The 20,645-nt window shown below is 37.9% G+C and overlaps 1 protein-coding gene across 1 annotated transcript in view; it reads left to right on the top strand.

The window, feature by feature from the left end:
- Nucleotides 1-20,645, top strand: part of COL24A1 (collagen type XXIV alpha 1 chain) — a 117,328-nt gene that overhangs the window by 84,483 nt on the left and 12,200 nt on the right. The window contains exons 33-51 of the mRNA XM_021526749.2: nt 1,840-1,893; nt 2,877-2,930; nt 3,148-3,201; nt 4,455-4,508; nt 5,081-5,188; nt 6,710-6,763; nt 7,217-7,324; nt 8,275-8,328; nt 9,106-9,159; nt 10,448-10,504; nt 11,404-11,457; nt 12,465-12,518; nt 12,625-12,678; nt 14,815-14,868; nt 16,498-16,605; nt 18,375-18,482; nt 19,382-19,489; nt 19,577-19,630; nt 19,926-19,988. Coding sequence (XP_021382424.2) covers nt 1,840-1,893; nt 2,877-2,930; nt 3,148-3,201; nt 4,455-4,508; nt 5,081-5,188; nt 6,710-6,763; nt 7,217-7,324; nt 8,275-8,328; nt 9,106-9,159; nt 10,448-10,504; nt 11,404-11,457; nt 12,465-12,518; nt 12,625-12,678; nt 14,815-14,868; nt 16,498-16,605; nt 18,375-18,482; nt 19,382-19,489; nt 19,577-19,630; nt 19,926-19,988 — 1,308 coding nt within the window. The remainder of the gene's footprint in view (nt 1-1,839; nt 1,894-2,876; nt 2,931-3,147; nt 3,202-4,454; nt 4,509-5,080; nt 5,189-6,709; nt 6,764-7,216; nt 7,325-8,274; nt 8,329-9,105; nt 9,160-10,447; nt 10,505-11,403; nt 11,458-12,464; nt 12,519-12,624; nt 12,679-14,814; nt 14,869-16,497; nt 16,606-18,374; nt 18,483-19,381; nt 19,490-19,576; nt 19,631-19,925; nt 19,989-20,645) is intronic.

Raw genomic sequence — 20,645 nt, 5'->3', positions numbered from 1 at the left:
AGCATTGGATTCCTGTTACTTTCATTTATTATATCTTATCTTCATGTTGCAACATCTGAGAGGCTTACAATGAAAGGTTTATATGTCAAATTCCTGCCATTTTCTGTTCAAGTCTGAATTTTCATACCAATAGCATCCCTGTCTGCCTTACCTAATCTAAGTGGTCTACTCTACATTTCCCTTGTGCTCACCATCATAGAAACTGCATGTTCACTGTCAGGAGAAAAACTTATCCTGTGAATAGGGTATCTTTTCTATCAAGTGCTGAAAGAGTAAAATGTTTTCAGAAGATGGTCTGCAGACCTAGAAAGAAGTGATAAAATGACAGAAGATATTGAGCAACAGAACGTGTTGCCCTTTTCTTTAGCTGCCTATCCAAGCAGCTTGATTTCATCCTCTGTCAGCTGGTCACTATGTGAAGCCAGCTGCTGAGGTTTTCTGGCCCTGTCACTAGTTCTGCACAGAGCAGCTAATTGTTGGTAGAGGAGCAGAGAAATATGAGCAATTAACTATTTGTATTAATGGGATTATCTAAATTGCAGTCAAACTTTATCTACTTGTCAGACATTTCACTAAAATCCTTTACAAGTTACCTGATGTTAATGGTTAAAGGGAGTCCCCATACTGCTATAAAATTTTGGCTTCTGAGAGTCTCAGGAGAAAGATGCATTACCAATCCAGCAGCCTTATCTCCATGGTAATATGAAGAAATACTTGATTTGTGAAGCAAACTGAAGCTTTGTGACACTTGCCTAGTGGAATTTCATGGAGTTTCTGCAAATGAAAATCAATTCACTTAATTCAGGACAAAGTGAATTGCCAAAGGGAAGTAACTGCAGATTTAGTTGTTCATATTTAAATGAAGATAAAAGGTAAAATATATGCATGTGACAGAATTCTGCCAGTAATATACAATTTACATTGTTTTTACAAGGGAAGAGAATATTCACAGGTCATCAGGAGGAGCAAAACCTTATGCAGAGTCTGTAAGAGGAAGTGAAACAAAACAGAGTAAATATTTGTTTAAAAGTCTTCTGTTATAAATACAAGTAGCATCTTTCTTCTACATGATAATTGTAGATCAAGAAAATGTTTTGAATTTAGAATATGTTTAGACACAGATGAGTCTCAAAGGGATAAAAAGATATGAACTGCCTTGAAGTTCAAAGATTGGTCATAACAGAGAGCTGATTTGTATGGACATACATTCAGGGTGGCTGTAGAATCAGCTATAAGTTGTTACAGGCAGCTTCTGCTTCCCAGCACACAAATCCTGCTCTGTGAGCCCAGATCTAACATGTGCAGAGAATTTGAACATGCCACTTTGGGAAATGATCCCTGGGTGTTACTGCAGTAAATTTACTACTTATGTGTAAGGCTTATCATAAAATCCTTATAGTGTAGTTATTAATATTGCTAAGAGGGCTCCAGCTTTTAGCCTGTTATGCATCAGTGACTGTTCTGTCCGTGGTGAAGTTGTTTTCAGTTAATTCCATACCAGACTGTAGGCTTTTCCACAAAGCAAACCAGACAGTCAAACAAACCTTAATTAAACAAAGTCTCAGTTAGTCAAGAGAAGAGCTTAGTTCAGATAATAATTTATTTTTTATCTAAAAGAAAAGACATCTGTGCTATTATTTGAGCTCTGTTATTTCAGTGCGTCAAGGTTGGTACTTTATGCCATCATGGGACTTGGATACACTGTTGGATTCAGGAGGAAAGACAATGAAATACATTTCTCTATTCCGATTGGAAGAGTTGTGAAGAGACAAATTGAACACTCTAAAATGTAATTTAATGCTAATTGAATGATGCATCCAAAATTTTGTTTCATGCCAGGGTTCAAGAGGACAACCAGGGGAGGCTGGTCCTATTGGAGAAATGGGTTTTGAGGTGAGATTTTAATTACCTATTACCAATTACAAAGACTCAAACAACTGACTAAGTCTGGGCAATATGTTTATAAAAAAAGGTTTTTTATTGACTGCAGCTGACTTAAATATCATAAGCTACCGAGAGACTCTTACTTAAAGCTGTTACCAAAAAATGTCTAAAATAAGTAGCTTGTTCTGTTGTAAGCACTGTCTTTGAGCATATAGTCATGATATATGCTGTAGAAGGTGAATGTTTAATTGAGAAAACCATTTTTTTTAAAGCACTGTTCTCCTTGCAGTTATCAGTAAAACACCATTAATCATATATTCTTTCAATTTGTAGGTATAGGAAAGCAGCTGTAGACAGCCTTCTTGCTTACTTCTGCTTCTGCTTTTTGCTTTATTTTTAATATTTCATTGGGAGAAATGTGACAGAATGTATTAGCCACATTTGTAATGAAGTACCTGAGGGATGAGCTCACTTAGAGCAGTAGGGATTTGGCTTATTCAAAGAAATACCCTTCCTCAGACACCCAAAATCCAGATTTCTGACTAGCTACTAAGTAAAGGTTTATGTGTAAACTTTACAAAAAGCAGTCTGATATCATCAACTCATTAAGGGCTGAGGCCTTCAGAAAGTGTTAAGTTCTCCAAAGGTTCTGTCTGCTTGACTCCAAGCCTAAAGCGAGCTGAAGTTGTCAGTCAGATTTACAGAAGATAGATGCTTGCTCAGCAGTAATTTATGGTGAAAGGCACAGGCTTAGGGGTACTGCAGAGTCGTCAATATGTTCCTGACCCACACTGCATTTCCTGAACAATTTCTATACCCTCCTTTTTTTCTGTTTGGCTCTAGAAAGAACTATGTTGTCTAGATTTGACTTTTACGACCTTCATCTTTCCCAATGTCTCAGGCCATTCTTCTGCTTCAGTTTTGGGTGTTTTATTTAGTTGTTGCAAAATTATTACTAGTGATCATGTAACAGTAGCTCTTGTACCATGCAGGGACCTCCTGGCCTTGAAGGAGAACCTGGTCTGCAGGGGGAACCAGGCACAAAGGTAAATGTTGAAATTATTCTCTTAAGATGTTTATATTTTCAAATTTTCATAAAAGCAAATCAGAGAGATCTGAAACATTAGCCAAGTAGACAGTGATACAGGAAATGGACCCTTAAGAAATACTGTTATTGTCATGATAACTCCATCAGCTGTAAACCCTGTCATTGCTATGAATATTGTCCTTTAAAATCCAATTATTTTCCTTGTAATATCCCAGGGAGACATTGGACCTGCTGGGAAGGTTGGAGAACCAGGTGACCAAGGTTTGAGGGTAAGCTATGGATACAAATATTCTTCCACAACAGAAAAGTATGTTATGAATGAAGTACAGATTAAGAAATCTTGATTTAGCAGAAGAATTCAATAAGAAGCTATTTTCTGATAGCCTCCTTTTAAAAAGAAGAAAAAAACCAGTGTAATATTGTAGCAAGGTAAAAAGAGTATTGACTGGGGAAGGGTGGCTTGAGAGCTTCTCAGTAGAAAGGGACTTGGAGGTGCTGGTCAGCACCATCTGAACATGAACCAACTGTGCCCAGGTGGCCAAGAAGGCCAGTGGCATCCTGGCCTGTGCCAGAAATGGTGTGGCCAGCAGCAGCAAGGCAGTGAATTTTTCCCTGTACTTGGCACTGGTGAAGGTACACCTTGAGCTTTGTGCCCAGTTCTGGGTCTCATTTCAAAAGAGGACATGGAGGTGCTGGAGCATGTCCAGAGAAGGGCAACGGAGCTGCTGAAGCACAGATTTTGAGAAGCAGGTGAGAGAGCAGAGGCTGTTTAACCTGAGGAAAAGGAGGCTCCTTTCTCCCTACAACAACCTGAAAGGAGGCTTTGGTGAAGTGGGGCTCAGTTCTTCTGCCAGCTAACAAATGATAGACTGGATGGCCTTAAATTGTACCAGGAGAGGTTCAGATTGGAACCTTCAGATTAGAAGTAAAATTTTCACTGAAAGAGTAGTTAGGCATTGGAATAAATTGCCATGGGAGGTGGTGGAGTCACCATCTCTTGAAGTGTTTGAGAAGCATCTGGGTGTGGCACTTGGGAATGTGATTGTGGTGGTGCTGGGTTGATGGTTGGATTAGATGGATTTGAAGCTTCCTTTCAACCTTGATGATTCTGTGTGATTCTGTGATTATAATGTTGAAATATTTCTAATGGTAAATGGCCCTACAGTAAGTCTGTAAACATACCAATATAGTAGTTATCCACATAAACATGGAAGTTTCAGGACAGAACAGGGATATTTCTGAGGTTACTATAATTGCATGTTATACACTCTGAATCCAAACCAAATCTCAATGCCACTGTCTAAATCTCCAGCATTATGTGGGCATAGTATTGCTTTGTTTTTCTAATGCTGATCATCTTCTATGTTTTCTTGCATTGGATATTCATGGGCTGTGACACTGAAGATAAATAAACTGTAACAGCAACATAAAAGTTGTCCAAAAGATAATAAACATGTATAAAACTAGTATAAATCAAGAACTATAGACAATGACTTTGTTTTCAACTGTTTCTGTCTATAAGGGTGAGCCAGGGCCTCCAGGAGAAGATGGTGTTCAAGGAAAAGATGGCCCAAAGGTATGTTAAGTTTTTGTAGCAGATGTAAAGTACTCTAATTAGCCTAAGGACCCAAATCTCCTTTTTTATCCTAGGTCAGCACCAGATCAATTGAGCCCAGATGAGTGCACTTAACATCAGAGGTCCTGTAAAGTACAGGCTTTTCTGCATCTTTTGGGTACATTTGCAAAGGCTGCAAATCTGAATGGCTTGACAAAGAAAAACAAGCTTTACCCGAGTACAGCTTTTGTCTGTGGTGACTGAATTGCTGGAGAAAGCAAGCCCAAGGCTGCTCTGCTCCCCAAATTAGATCAGTGCTGTGGCAGGTGCTACGACACCAGATGTCATAGAGAACAACCTCAGATACTTGGTGCTGGATGAGGCAAAATGTGGCTGTAGGAGTGTAGGAATGGGATAGAAAGGGCTTTATTCTAGTTTAGAGCCTGATCTGAATTTGATTGGTAAGATTCACACCAGTGTTAGTGTGTTTTTTTAAAAACTCAGAGATCCAAAATTCCCTTTTCTTATAAGCAAGTAGTTCTGTAGTAAGAGGTTGACTAAGGGATTTTTGGTTTTTTTTAACTGTGTTTTAGGGAGACCCTGGAGACCAGGGACTTGTTGGAGAAGGCGGTGAAAAAGGAGAGATGGGATTACCAGGAATTGCTGGGCCCCCTGGTGAACCTGGCCTAATGGGAATTCCTGTAAGTGTTTTCTGGTTGAAATGGACTTCTTGCTCATTTGCTTTTAGTAAACAAAGTTAGTTTTTCTTTCTTTATTTTTTTATTTTTCTGGTTTTCTATGTAATTAAAGACGACCGTATTTAAATAAGCTTCCAATGTGGTTCAGGATTGGTAGAGAGAGGAGACAAATGCTTTTCTTATCTTAAATATGGGACCTCTTGGCAAATAGTGGTTCCTCACCACCTGTCATCCAGACACATGTACCACACAACCTGGAGCCTCTTACTTTATATCTCTCCTCTTCAAACAATATGGCATCAAGCACACATCGATCAGATAGTAGACAATAGGTAGTATTGGAATTCATAGGCAACATTGTTAGATCAGTTTGCCTATTTGTTCTGGTATCACTCCTAGCAACTAAAATCCATCCATGAAATTGTATGCAACTTCTTCATGAGAGCTAATTTTGGAGCACAGTTTCCAAAGCAAGTATTGTAGCTTTAAATCAGACCAGCACCCCACACCAAAAATCATCATGTTCTCATTTGCAGTCCTCTGACTGCCTTCTGTGTAGCTCTTGTGTGATGGTGGGGTCTGACAAAACATTGGTTGGAGCTCCAGCTGTTCATGGCCAGGAGCACTGTCCACTCTGTCCTCTAAGCATCAGTGCTACATTCTGCCACTTTTAGTCCTGGGTTCTTCACTGTGAACTATTTTTCTAGGGAAAGAAAAAAGTGGTGTTTGGGTTGTTGGCACGCTTAGTGCACTGCAAAACAAGTTTTGTTTCTCTGACTCTCTATTTTGAATTGGTAGTTTTGGGGAACATTGAAAGTTTCATGTTTTGAAATTGTTGTCAGCTCAACTCTGGCGTATCTACACTTTATGTAATTATACTTGTGTACAATAATTAACATCAGCAGTGCTTCTGTGCCTCAGTGAGGCAGGCAGGTCTGGCAATTCGATTTTTGGGAGGATGTGGTTAGGGAGGGATTTTTCACGTTTTTGTTCTACATATTCCAAATGCAGCTGTAGAGCTGCCTTATTCTCCACTCCTCCTCCCTGGCATCTGGGAGTGTACACATCACAGTTTTGGTTTGACCTCATTCTAGGGATGCAGACAGATCATAATATCCTAGTCTAAACATGAAAATCATTTTCCTATAGCCCATTGTCTGAGTTTTTCATTGGAGGTGAGAGTAATACTACATTTTCCTTAAACAGTAGTTTACAAAGCAACAAATAAGCTTCACAAATCTGTAAAGTAATAATTTCTGCGTGGGCAAGATTTAATGTTTTTTTCTTCCTTATTTGCAATGCATTTCCACTACTTTGATAAATAATCCCTGAAACCTTCCCACTTGTTTATGCTATAACTTGAGACAGCCCTACTAACTTGCTTAAAGACACAGTTAATGACATTTTTCCTCCCACCTCTGTGCTTTACCAAAGCCTACTTAGTTATGCACTTTGGAGCAGAGGTTAAACATGTTTCCAAGCCTTTCTCAATAATTTCTTTTTCTCTCCCTAATAAATCTATAGGGCCCTGAAGGAACACCAGGGAATCCAGGTCAGAGGGGCCGTTTAGGAAAGAAGGTAGTATTTTTCATCTTCCCCAGTTCCCTTCCTTTTATCTGAAACTCAAATGTACATTACAGAATTCCACTGAACCAAACTATCCCTCTTTCGTGTCATGCTTCAAGCCAATTTTTTACTTGTTAGCCATAGCAATTGGAATTGTCATCATTCTGCAGCTAATAACATTCAAGGTCTTAGGAAATTTAAATTTGTATCAAGTTGTGGTTTTGCCACTCAGAACAGTTTCTGCTTTAAACTTTGGCTAAAAGAAAACAAAAACATAATGGGAAGGCTTCAGGAGAGACTTTTATACTGCAGAGATCTGGGCTCAGACATTCCAATAGCTACAGTAACTAACAATAACACACAGTAAATGTCATACCTATTAAATAATGCTGTTACACATTTTGATTAAGTATTTTAAAACTTAGTGTCAATATCTTAGTATTTTTAATACAATAATACCAACAGGGGGAAAAGGGGCAGCTTGGCCCTCCGGGAGAAACTGGACCTGCTGGTGATTCTGGTCAACCTGGAAAAACTGGTCCTAAAGGTGCAAGAGGAACTCGAGGCCCCATGGTTAGTACAAAACATGCTTACTCACAGAGGTCTTTCAGCATCAGAACAAGACCTATTCACCTTTCCAGACAGAAACCTGGGACATGGATCTGGAAGGAGCCACCTCAAACTTTTGGTCATCTGACAATTATGGGAATGGGATGGCAGTGCATACCATGAAACACTCATGTCTCACACTCCACATATAACCTCACTGCTATGGATGTTTATTTTTTTCTAGTTACTTCTGAGCCTCTTTCTCTATATAAAGGTTTATACCTTTCCAGTTCCAAGAACAAAAATCAAGGGGTTTGCTATCACATACCATCAGCCATAGCCATAGTTGAAACAAAGCACTTCAGATGAAGGCTGCTACTCTTATCAAATAGGAATCTGGTCCAAAGTTAACTGAATTAGGTCTATTCCATTAACTTTTAGCTCCTTTCATAGTGAGCTCCCCAAGCTTCCCCATACTGTGTGGCAGATGTGATGAAGCATCCAGGCTCCACACTAGAGAGGCAACGTGCCTGTCTCAGTCCAGTCCTGTGGCCACTGAATGCAGCAATGTGCTCCTGAGCACATGAAGTACAGAAGCAAAGTTTACTATCTAATGGCCAATATTTCCAAGAGAAGGAGTCAACTTTCTGAGGTGATGACCACCCCCTGCTTCCCTGGGCATACTAGCACTTATAAAGACACTTCTTCCTCACCTCTCAAAGCTCATATCTTTTTTATTTAATTATGCACAAAGATTATAAGGTTAGGACTCAAAACATTGACCATTTTTTTTCCACAGAAGAATGAAAAGCCCAGTATTTTTTAATAAATTAAAAAGGATCTACAAGAAAGTTGTCCACGGTCAAATATCAGTATTTCAAAATTTTTCCAAGTGCTTGCTTTATATAGTAGGCATTGTTGTAGCACTTTACAAAGGAGCTTGTTTCTCTCTCACTGATAACTGCATTTAACAGGGACATCTAGGAGGAATGGGACCTGAAGGAGAGCCAGGAATTCCAGGTTACGGGGTACGTTTTTTACTGAATTCACGTGCACATACATCCCAAAGTAAGTCTGTGGTACTCTAATTTCAAATATCCTAAGAATCTGTATCTAGACTACACAAATATTTTCAGGACAGCCAGATACTCATGCATGTTTATATGGTGTGTTTGTCTACTCAGAAATGTTAGCCTTAAGCAAGGATGCCTGGTTTTTGTTAGTTTGCTTGCGGAGGGGGTTTACCACAAACTTTAAACTGTTCTTTATCAATGTATCTCACTCCTTCTGAATAAAGTTCCTCTAAAACTACTATAGCTATTCTTTATGAAGAGTTCAGCAAACACCACCACCTCTGCTTACTGTCTGGCCATACAGTTTGCGTTTAAGTAACAGAAACTGATAGAATGAGGTTGGCTGAAGGACATAAAGATACTGTGGCTTTCACTGAAAAATAGCTGTGAAAATCATCATAGATGGATTGAGTCATCAACTTACAGAGAAGATTGTCCAGTCTCTCTTCTAAACAAAAACATCCGTCACTGACCCTAACCTTGAAGCAAGAACCAGCCCAGCTCCCATCACCTGCATTAAGCCCTATCAGAACATGTCGTTTCCCAAAATTCATAGAGCATTTCCTACACACAGTCCATTTTCTGCCATTTATTTTGTTGTCATAACTTGATTTAGAATATTTTGCAAGCAGAAAAAGAAATATAGCAAGTAGCTAAAAGAAATTTTGGAATTAGCTATTTATTTAATTACTTGTTTTAAAATAATTTGTGTTCGGTTTGCTTCTTCTTTAGGGTCACCAGGGTCCACCAGGGCCCTCAGGGCTCCCAGGCCCCAAAGGAGAAAAGGTATGAACATGGGTTTTACTGATCTGTTTTGTGAAATTATAAAAGGAGGAAATGTTACTGCACACCCACTGTTTTCCACAGCAAGCAGCAAAAGCCACCATTGGCAGTATTTGTTAGTATTGTCAAAGACTAGGAAAAGAAATGCAAAGTGAGGAAATGGGTCATTCAGAGCTGGAGCCCAAAATTATACTGTTAAAATGTTTGAGGCTTTAAAACACAAGGTACCCATTGTACAGAACACTGTCTATTGTATCAGACAGCACCACTGCCCTTAGTGAGCACTGCTGACAAAAATAATCAGTGCAGAACCAGCTAAATATTTACTTAACTCTGAGCCTGTGAGTACACCCACAGATTTGCCTGAAAGTCCAGCTACGATGGACAAATGTCTGTGGTTAATATAAAATGTTAGGGACAGGATGTGGCCTCATACTGCTATTTTAGTGTCAAATTTATTGTTTTTCTCTCAAGTCTCAAATCCTGAAAACAGATTTCTGTGTTCACTGAAACCCTTGTGACCCCCAGAAGGCAGGTACATGGATTCACTTCATGAAGATTGGAGGTGTCCTTGACACAGAGCTACGACCTGGAGCCAGTTTTCCAATAAATACTGAGAATAGGCATTTAGTGGTTGATGTTATAAATAGATTTTGATACTATTTAAGAAACAATAACTGAAAACTGATTTGTTGACAGCTAGGTGTTTAGTTTGCTGGGTCACTTCTGAAAAACCGCTTTGATGCAATTCAAGTCCTTAATCATACTTCAAATGTGATTCTCTTTGCATTACTATTGGTAGGTATCATCTGGAATAGATCATCTTTTGTTGATGAAACTTGGATGGCAGTTATTTCATATTTAAATTTTAATTGGCTTCAGACTTAATGTTGGAGTCTTCTGTACTCTTGTTTTCTATTAAGTATATTTCTCAAAATACAAATAGAAAGAAGAAATTTTCCTTTTTCACCTTGTCAAATATCCTGTTTATCCTTCTTTTCATTAAATAAAGACACAATGACATGAATATTGTTCAGTTAATTTTTTTTTATTATAGCTGCCTTTGAGAATAAAACAAATATTTAGTTTATTTTAGTATTTAATATTCTTGGGACATTTAGGTGAATGTTAAAATGGAGTTATATCCATTATATTAAACCATAAGCATCATATTAACTTTTAGCATCTATACAATGTATTCTCTGCTTTTTATTAGCATTTGAACTTACGTACATGATAGATGAGGTTGAACTTCCAAGTTAACATTTTTTAATACTTCTCTTTGGTTTAGGGTTACCCAGGTGAAGACAATTCAATCCCTGGACTACCTGGGCCCATAGGTGAACCAGTAGGTCTTTCTTTCTCAAGAAAATTATACTAGTGCATCTCAGACAAGAGCAAATGCATTTATTTCTGAAGCTTTATATCAGTGTTCTCAGGAATCAGTACAAAAATATAGAATGATGGTCCTTTAATGAATAATCTCTGTCTGAAAATGCTGTTGTGTGCTTTTTCCTGCTTAAACATCTGTGCCCTCTATTTAATTGCACTAATGCCATTAGTCTGTGTTTAGATCAGCACATTTTAGAAAAGATTTTTACCCTCTCAGTTTACTTCAAGTTATACTTAATTGCTTTACTATTTAAAAATATGTCTTGACTTATTTCATTGTCACTACAAACTAATCAGCTGATTTAGAGAACTGCATTTTGTAACCATTTTTGTACTAAATTAATATATGGAGTGTCTCTCTGCATTTATGAACCTGTCAAAATTATTAGGACAAACTTTGAAAGTAAGGCAGAATTTGAGCACAGGAAGTCATTTCAGAAGAGAATACAATTTTTAATGGGCTGTCTCTTATGGAAGCCATAAGAGAGTTTTCCTTGCTTGTCTTGAAACCAGGCCACTTCATTTATCCATTCAGATTTTAAATTCTCATATATATCTATATATATAAAAAAGTATAAATCTGGAGAAGTTCCCTCCTGCTTCATTAAGCATCATGTAATATTTAGTTTTCAGCTTCTAGTCTTCGGTTACATAAAATTTTAGACTGCAGCTACTGTCTGTCTGCAACACATTCTGTTTAGAAAAAAATCATGTTTATTATTTTAGCCAAGCTACCCTTTGTGTATGTATTCTTCAGTTCCCTCTCAGGGGTTAGTTTAAGCTTTCTGTTCATATTTCACTGCAGCATTATATTCAGTTCAGCTGTTACATTTTGCTCCTTGGTTTGATCTCTAGGGTCGAAGTGGTGAACGTGGAGATAGAGGAGAACCTGGTGATGAGGGCTACAAGGTAATACTTTTTGTGTTTTAGTCTTTATTTGAGCATGGCATGGTATGCAGCCATGTGGAGTAGTGCAGCAGCAGTGTCATCCTCCCTCACACGTGTGCAGAGATGCCTGTGCTGGTCCCTCACTGCACTGATGCACTCCTGGAATGCATGGGAGCATCTTTCCTATGGGGACATGGGAGCTGCAACTCCTCAGCTGGAGAAGACTCCAGTGACCTCAGTGTGATGGGAGGAAATTAGGATGAATTAGACAGACTTGTCTCTATAGTGTCCAGTGGTAGGACAGGAGGCAAAGGGAAAAAACTGAAAGGCGAGAAATTCCTTTTGAAATGGCTTTTTTTTTTAATGTGAGGATGACTGAGCACCAGAACAGTCTGGCCAGAGAGGTTGTGGGGTCTCTATCTGTGGAAATACTGGAAACTTGGCTAGACATGGTCCTGGACAATAATTTCTAGCTGGCCTTGCTTGAGAAAGAGGGTTCCATAAATGATCTCAAAATGTCACTTTTAACCTAAACAGTTCTGTGTTTCTGTAATACTATATTAGTTAACATTTTTCTCTGAAATTTATCCACTACTTATTTTAAATCTAATCATAAAAATATTCATTAATTATATTCAGTCTTTCAGCACATAAAAACTGGGTGGTAACTCATGCTTATCACTGATGCAGTTCACTGAAATATGAGACAGTCCTTGACATGGAATATCCAAGTTACACAGTAATACAGACATAGAATTAAATGAATGAACCCAATCTATGCTTACAGAAATGCAGAAATGCTTAAATAATATGCAATTCCCACTTGCAGCTTGGAGTAGAGGAAGTAAAGAATAAAAGCTCTGTAGAGTTTGATCTTGGAGATCTGACCATACTTTGTCTAGGTCATGTCAATGAATCTGGGTCCACCTGTCACCTCCCAGGATGGGCTTTACAAGGAAGTCTGCAGCTCACTGGGCATGGCAGACTGAGCTGCTCTATTGCAATATGCTATATTTTCTCCTTCCCAGGGTCATACAGGTGTTCCAGGGCATAGAGGACCTATTGGACAGCAAGGGCCTCCAGTAAGTATTTTACACAAGGGAGGTTTCTCTATTGACTGTTGAAAATATGTTTTCATTTGCATTCAAATGATTCCTTGCATTTATTTAATATATGTTCTTTTCAAAGGGAGAGCCAGGTGAATTGGGAGAGCAAGGACTAAAAGGAGAAAGAGGTTCAGAAGTAAGTGGAAAAAAGTAAACCAAAACTGCATTTATTTGGAATTTGTAGGGTTTTGTTGTTCACTGGTTATCCTTGGAAAATTATTCCATAAGGCTAAAACTGAGTGTTTGGGTTTCTTTTTCATACCTGCAGGGACAAAAACCAAAAAAAAACCCAAAAAAACCAAACAAACAAACAAAAAAAAAAGTGGGAAATTGCATAATGATCTTGGTTAGTAAATAGGTGTTATTTGATAAGTAAGTAGTTTTACTTTGGAGTGATATCAAGCATTATGAGAAGCTCTTTTGGAAACATTTGAGTGATATTTAATCATCCCCTAAAGCGGAATTTCTTGTGTTAAAGTAGCTCTGGAGACCAACTGGGATTTTGCTTCTCTGATCTGTAAATGAAGCCTCCTGGTACTGCACTGCACTGAGTTTTCAGAGACCTGGGAATAAGGAATTTGCTACAGGGTACTAGAGCAATAAGGACAGAGCAAGTCATGACAAAGATCAAAGATCAAATCTTTCTCTTTAGAAATATTAGCTCATCTTGGTGATGTGTTGAAAATTGCCAAAAATGTTTATGTTCTCCCATGGACTGAATATCATTGGCTTTTGAGATTTCAAAAGCTTTAGGCTACAAGATTTCTTAAAATACCAATTACATTTGCAATTTAAATGAGAGATTTTGTCTGAGAAGTTCCATTAAGCAACTCTGTTAGAGTTTCAAAATTTTTTAGGTAACTGCAAGAATCTGTAGTAGACTGGAACTGGGGAGCAACAGCAAGGAAATGTGATGTGGAGACATTGTGAACATGTACTCCAGCTGTGAATTTGGATACATTGCTTTTAACCAAGTACTCACATCCCAGGAAAAAATCAGCAGTTCCTCTTGAAGAAATGGGGTTTTTGTCCTGCAAATGCCCCTCAGGTCAATTATAAATTGCCACTTATGAATGTGGAACCAATATCTGGCATGAAGCTGCCCTTAAGAGCTTAAAGATTTCCACAGAAGTGTTAGTAGTGAGAACAGTGACGTAGAAAGCTAATCCCACAAACTGCAATGCTGAATCAGCTAGGTTTACTTTAAGATTTCTGGATTTGCATCCAGAAATCTTAATGAAAGCAGTATTATTTGAATAGGCACATTCCAGTTCTGATTTGTGGACTTCTTTATGCCATTCTTAACAAAAAAAGGTGTTAAATTGAGCCAGAGAGCAACATTTTGCTGGTTTTGTCATATTTGCATAATTATAAAACATTTATTCTTAAAATAATCCATGCTTTTTCACTTTATTGCATGTTGTGTCATATGCAGCATGGTAGTGATAACATAGCTTTTGCTTTAAGAAGTGTTTTTGAAATAGCTAGTTTGGAAAATCTTGGAAAACTTTTTCTACTTGTTCTATGCCAACAAGTGTTATTCTTGTCCCTGTTCTTCAGCAGCTGCATCTTTTAGAGAAAGGATAAAATTGATGCTATAAATCTTTGTATTCTGTGCAGACTATCCTATCAGAGAGCAAAGTTCTCTGAGAAGCTTTTGACTATTCTGAGCTTTTCTTCCTTGGTGCATGACCTCTTGTGTCACTAAACCACTTACAAGAATGTTACTTGCTCAATATCTCTCACTTTTCTAAGGCTACCAATTTTTAGATCTGTCAAGATGAAAAAAAAATCTAGTTTTAAGCAAATTCTATCTTTTGTGTAGATCTTAGATTAAAAGAAATGTTCACATCTGTGATATGTGACACTGTTGTTTTCTAGTATTCTCTTCCACAGACATTCAGTGCATTTACATTGCCTACTTTTCATGACTTCCCTTTTGAAGAGTACAGGAAATGCTGTAAAAGTCTACTTCCTCACAGAGGGGGGGCTGGTACAGGGGAAATTGCCAGATTCATGGTGAAAAACATTTTATGCTTATTGTTGGAAAAGTTTTAAAAACTCATTCACAACGGGGGAAAAAACATACACAATTCTGCCAAAAATGTATTTGCTTTTAATTGAAAAACTTTCTGCTGTCTCCTGAAATGTGAATAATCTGATCCAAAGCCAGGCAATGTGAACATGAATATTAGAGGGGAATAATCCTCAGCTCTTCTTAGGGGATTGAATTTAAGACATTTGTCAGTTCACAAATATTTGTAACTTCTAGGGACCCACAGGGAAGAAAGGAGCACCAGGCCAAGCAGGCAAACCTGGAGTTCCTGTAAGTTGCAAAATTCTACAGCCTATTTTCAAATGAAAAAACAAAGAAAATACTAAGTAATAAAACAAAAATTGAATCATGTCAGGGTTACCAGAAGGTTTTGTGTTCACTCTAAAGAACCTTCTTATTATCCAGGAAGTGAAAAAGAGAACCCCTGTAATTTTTGAATATTAATAATTTATGATTTTTTAAAAATTGTACTGAATTATATTCAGTTACTCAGCATATGGAAATGATGTGCAACTAACAATAAGGTCCTTACCACTTGTGAAGTTATTTAATTAGCTCATTTGTGGAGTGCATTTGGAAGTTATCACCTTATATTGCACAGAACTGTACTTGTGTTCATCAGTTCTTTGATCAGCTGCAGCCTACAGAAGCTTGGATCCATATGTCCATGATGGATACATGTGGTAAATGCCTTGAGGTTTATTTGCTTCTCTTGCTTGCCCTGAGCTGGAATTTTTAATGTTTTTGTCTTGAGTTACTGCAGAGGGGCTGACTTGCGTGCCCTTCTTCCTGAGGGAGAAAACAGCACAGGAAGCAGTAGGTGTTCTGTAAACATAACAAAGAACAAAATGCATCAAGGTTATTTTGGTCCCCTAATAAATAATGCCACACAAGCACATGTTGTAAATAACTTTTACTACCTCACATCAAAACATTGTCAGTAACTGGAGAAAAGCAGCTGTTGCACAGAGCTTGTACCTGCTGGGCAGAGTACAAGAGGAGCCTTTTGAAGACAAGGAACTGTGTGTCCTTTGTAAATACTCAACATTTTCTTTTGGAGGACCGCAGGGATCATTCAGCAGGCAAAGGAGAAGAAGGAAAGCGGGACATAGGCAGAAATGAGGAGAGGGCAGTGAAACTGGAACTTGAGGAAGTTTCAAAGCACATCCCAAATGAAGATACTTAAGCAACCAGAAGTTAGAAATAAGATTAGGATGGCACACTTCTTATATTCTATATGGCTGCTGTCACCAATACTTTTTCAGACATGTGTTGTAGTTAGAACATTTCTGAGAAATGGCATTTATAGAGAGATTAGTGGAGCACTCCAGTTTTTAAGACAGCTTATGTCAGTCTAAAGGGAAATAATTGTTAGGAAATAAATCAGTGTTCCTCTGCTGGATGTGACATGCAGCAGCCTTCTTTGTGCAAATACAGCAACAGTTACCACAAACTTGCCATATTATTAATTTGTATTTTTTATATGTTCAAATTTGAACAGCATAAATTTGTGAAAGTCCAGTACAGATCATTTAGTAAAATAAAGTCTGAAAAGATATATGGTTGGGTTTTTTCCAGGGGTAAATAGATTAGTTTATCAGGATTCCTCACTTCAGTTTAAGAATTAACACTCTCAGGCATCTTCCATGCCTGGCACACACACAGCGGTCAGTCCCATGATTTCAGCTGAAGTTGCTCAGATCCCATGGCAGGGAAAGTCTAAGGTTAAATGAATAGAATTCTAAACCAAACATCCTAACTCAGAGCTCCCTCTGCAACTATTCAGTCATATCACTGGGTCTTTTGTTATGTAGAGTTTACTGTGACTGAAATCCAGTTATGGGAGAATGAGGATGAAGAGAGCAAACAGTGCTATATTTGACTTGAATTTTTTTCTAGGGAAAACCAGGGCCACCAGGGCAGAAAGGAATAGTTGGGTACCCTGGACCAGAAGGCATTCCTGGGAACCCTGGAAAGACTGGGCTGTCAGGGAAACCTGGCCCTAAGGTAAGTTGCTTTCCACACTTCCTCTGTCATTTTGCATTACAGATTTTCCAGGGTTAAGGTATTTAAAAAGACCATTCTCAGTTCCCTGAATATCTTTTTTCCCTGAAAATTAGACCAATTTTTTTATTTTCCTCTTTTTTTTTATTTTTTTTTTTCCTCCTCTTGGTTGGAATGCTCCTGATATTCCAACCAAGATACAAAGTTAACATAAGGGAAGTGTGCTGCGAGAACAGTTTCATTGGTACAGGACTGTAGTAACTACAGCTAAGTGGAAGTTGTTTCTTAGAGAGGCTGCACAATTCTGGTCCTGAAAATTAGCCTGAAACTATTTCCTCTTAGGGTCTGAGATAATCCCCCATTTTCCCTGTTGACTTTGTAACCTATGTCTCTCTACCTAAATAACTATGAAGCTTTGTTCAAAACCAGTGAAATAGAGCATTAGGTATGTGAGGTATCTAAAAGCATTCTTGGAAATGGGCTTTTTCTCTGACTGCTCTTTGCTGTGGGCCAGAGGTGGTGACCTGCTGCCACTGGGAGCAGTGACACAGCTCTTCAATTGGTCCCTCCAGAGAGGGGGAGATTCCTTGAGTAGTTCTCATCGTTGAAAGTCTGATTACTTTGATTTCCAGTATGAATTTCTCAGTAGTTCTACCCAAACGGACCAGTAAATGTTATAAAAGACAAACAAGTTAATATTTGGTGTTAGGAATTAGCCAAGGTGCTGGATGAGGCCCCTTGAGGCTGTTTCAGATATAAATTTCCAATCTAGTTGAACAAAGAGAAAATTAAACAAGTTACCCATAGGGGGCAGGTGCACCCTACTCAAGCCTCTTCAGTCTCAGGTCATGAACCTCTTCCAAGTTCTTAAAATTCTTTGGAGCTGGATTCAGGAGAATGACCCCAAAGAATTTTTACATTTTTGCCTTTCCACTTAAAATTTCATGCAATCGTAGTAAAGACAACTCCATTACCCCATTACAGTTTGTAATAAAGGGAGGCTTATAACTGATTTTTGCCACAATGAATAAAAAGAGCAGAACTTTTGCTATGTAAGTTTGTAAGTCAAACAATCTATAAGCCACATCATCATATGCAAAAGCCCAGAAAATGACATGCACTACAAAAATCATGTTTTCTTCAACCCTTTTATTTTCATGAGTGCTTAACTGAATGTCATAGGAAATAAGGAATATTTATATATGCTTATATTTCTATTAAATTACATCAGAGAAATATTCATTTACATGGTAGCAAATTTCCATTTGTAGTATGTCAAAAGTGGCTTAACCCCATGTACTCACTAACATGTTTTTTCATTTAAAATAGTTGCTTTTGTTGATAGGTTGATGTTATTTTCCTAACAAATGTTCTGATCTTTCTTCATCTGGTAATGTTATTGTGTGAGAATCTTTACAGCTATACTAGTGTTACCAGGGTGCCTGATCCTTAGAAAACATGTTGAATTTTGAATATTTCTTTGGGAAGTTAGTCTCATTCTGTTTCATGTTGAGTTACTTTTTCTTGAAAGGTGAATACTGTGAAGTTCAAACAGTTTTCAGCCTTTTACTTTTGGAATATTAGCAGAAATCCACATTATACTGCTGATCATTGTCTTTCTATAGAATTTGATGTTCTATCATTGTGTGTCCATATATACAGACAGCATTAAGTGCTTTTGGCTGATTTTATGTTATTTGCCTGTTTCAGCATACAATGAAAAAGTTTGCTTGGCTGTTCTACTTGTAAATCATTATTTTCAATTTGTTAAGGGCAATAAAGGAAACTCAGGCCTACCAGGTCTAGCAGGTTATCCTGGAGCTCGAGGTCCCAAGGGATTGCCAGGCATGCCAGGGCCCATGGGAGCACCTGGACTAAAGGTAGGTACATTAATGGGACCTGGTTGTTTAAGTACAGTTTTGCTGATACTGCTTATTCTTCACACTGCATTTGGTGGCTGAGGAGCCACCATACTACTTTTATGTGAGTAAAAGACATCAAGTCTTATTGGAAGGGTAAGATTACAAATTGTGTTTACCACATTTCTATAAACTGTAATTTGAAAATAGAGATCTCATCCACATGAATGCTATTCCCAACTCCAGAAGTCATCAAAACACTTTGTATTTATTCACTCCAGCTTTAGGGTCAGATGTTTCCTGACTTATTTCTAAACTTCTCTATCTACTAGAACAGTCACAATTATTTAAATATCTAAGTAATCTATTATAAATAATTATCATAACTTCAAGCTCAAGTTGCAGGTTTGAGGGCTAATAAGTATATTATTTATCACACTTATATTGGTTTTGTTTAGCCCTTTCAGAAAGAAAGAAATCTGAGTGTGCTCCATCTTCCAGGCAGATTGTCTAGTTTCCATTTGAATCAATGTGGATTTTTAGTCTAACAGCAGGGAGTTCGATAAGTATGCTGTATCTTGCTCGGAGGATTATTTTCAAAATTTACTTTTAACTTCTCTGTTCTGTATTTAATTTTGTGAATTTTACTGCTTACATGGAGAGATACCATACTGGAATTGATCCAACATGTATGGTTTTTATGTTTCCAATTCAAGAAGCAGTCAAATCACATTTGCATTTCAGTGTATGTTTCATTATTTTCCTGCAGGAAATAAAATGAATGGAATAAATCTATTTCTTAAGGAGAAAGCAAGTTCCATGCTTCTGACAGAAAACCTGTATGGAAGAACAGAAAACCTGTATTTGCATCTGTAACTTCCATAATTGTATTAAAAGATATATTTTCTTCTTATTGACAGGGTGAGAAAGGGCTTCTAGGTCATCCAGGAAAGCGAGGCAAAAGAGGCCTTCCAGGATCACCAGGGGACCAAGGACCAGCAGGAGGCACTGGGCTGAAAGGACAGATTGTATGTAATCACAGTGGTTGATGCAAAACAAGTAGTCCAAGAGTTAGCAACGTGAACTAATGGTAAGGATGCCTGCTCCTATTACAGGGAGAAGATGGAGATCAAGGTTTAATGGGGTTTCAAGGATTCCCAGGTCCAAAAGTATGTGCTCGTTCTTTTCTCTTAGATTGTAAGCTATTTACAGAGTGAGAACATTATGAAAGCATAGAATTAATCAGCTTTAACACTAATTTGTTCAAAATATCTCTGAATTGTTGGAACATGGTAGGCAGAACTGTGTACTCCCTGTCTAAGGACAATCATTCTGGGTCAGTGCACTTGATATTTTCACTCTTACTGCTCTTAGAAATTATCTTACTTTCACTGATTACAAGAGTTTGAAACAGGTGGATTGCTGATTTCCAAATTTGATTAAATTGCTTCTTTGCATTTTCAGGGTCCTGCAGGGGATATTGGCTTAGTTGGAATTCTGGGCCCGAAAGGTCCAACAGGCCAAGTTGTAAGTGTTTCACTACATGAAAGAGATTGTTGGAATGGTGTGAAAATGGCACATGTTAACATAGAGAATAATCTTTCTTCTTATTAACAAGGCCAGAAGCCTCTACCCAAACCTTTCTGTCTGAGTCTAGATGTAGCATTGCTGTGGTTGCATTGTGCATACAGACACACAAACAGAGCTGGGCCCTTAATCTTGAAAGTAAAAATCAAGCTCTGCTAAGTGTGGATCCCTAGTGTAATTTTGTGACTTTGTATTTCTTTGTCTACTGGAGTTGAACATTCTTCTAATTGGCAACCCTGCTGATTGTGTGACTGTCTACAGCAAAAGTAAATAGGGCTCAAACTTTGCCACAGTGGTGCTCAGGCATTATTGATTAGTAGGTAGTTTTTTTTAATGAAGATTTTCTTTTCATCTAAAATGTTCTTAACTTTCATTAGCTCATTCCTCATGACATTCTGCTTTACTACTCACCAAAAAAATGTGGAAACGTTGTTAGCATTTTTTGCATCAAGTGTGAAAGGTTGAAGCATGGGGGGCTTTACTACAACATGTCCTCTCACTGCCACCTTTGCCATCACAGAACTGAATTTGTTCAGTCAACCAGATGCAGAGCAGCAGCTCTAGGGGACTGTTCTAATAGCAAATTTAATTTTCTGA

The sequence above is a fragment of the Lonchura striata genome, chromosome 9, assembly GCF_046129695.1.
Source record: "Lonchura striata isolate bLonStr1 chromosome 9, bLonStr1.mat, whole genome shotgun sequence".
Classification (NCBI taxonomy): domain Eukaryota; kingdom Metazoa; phylum Chordata; class Aves; order Passeriformes; family Estrildidae; genus Lonchura; species Lonchura striata.
This window is presented reverse-complemented; position numbering and strand designations above follow the sequence as displayed.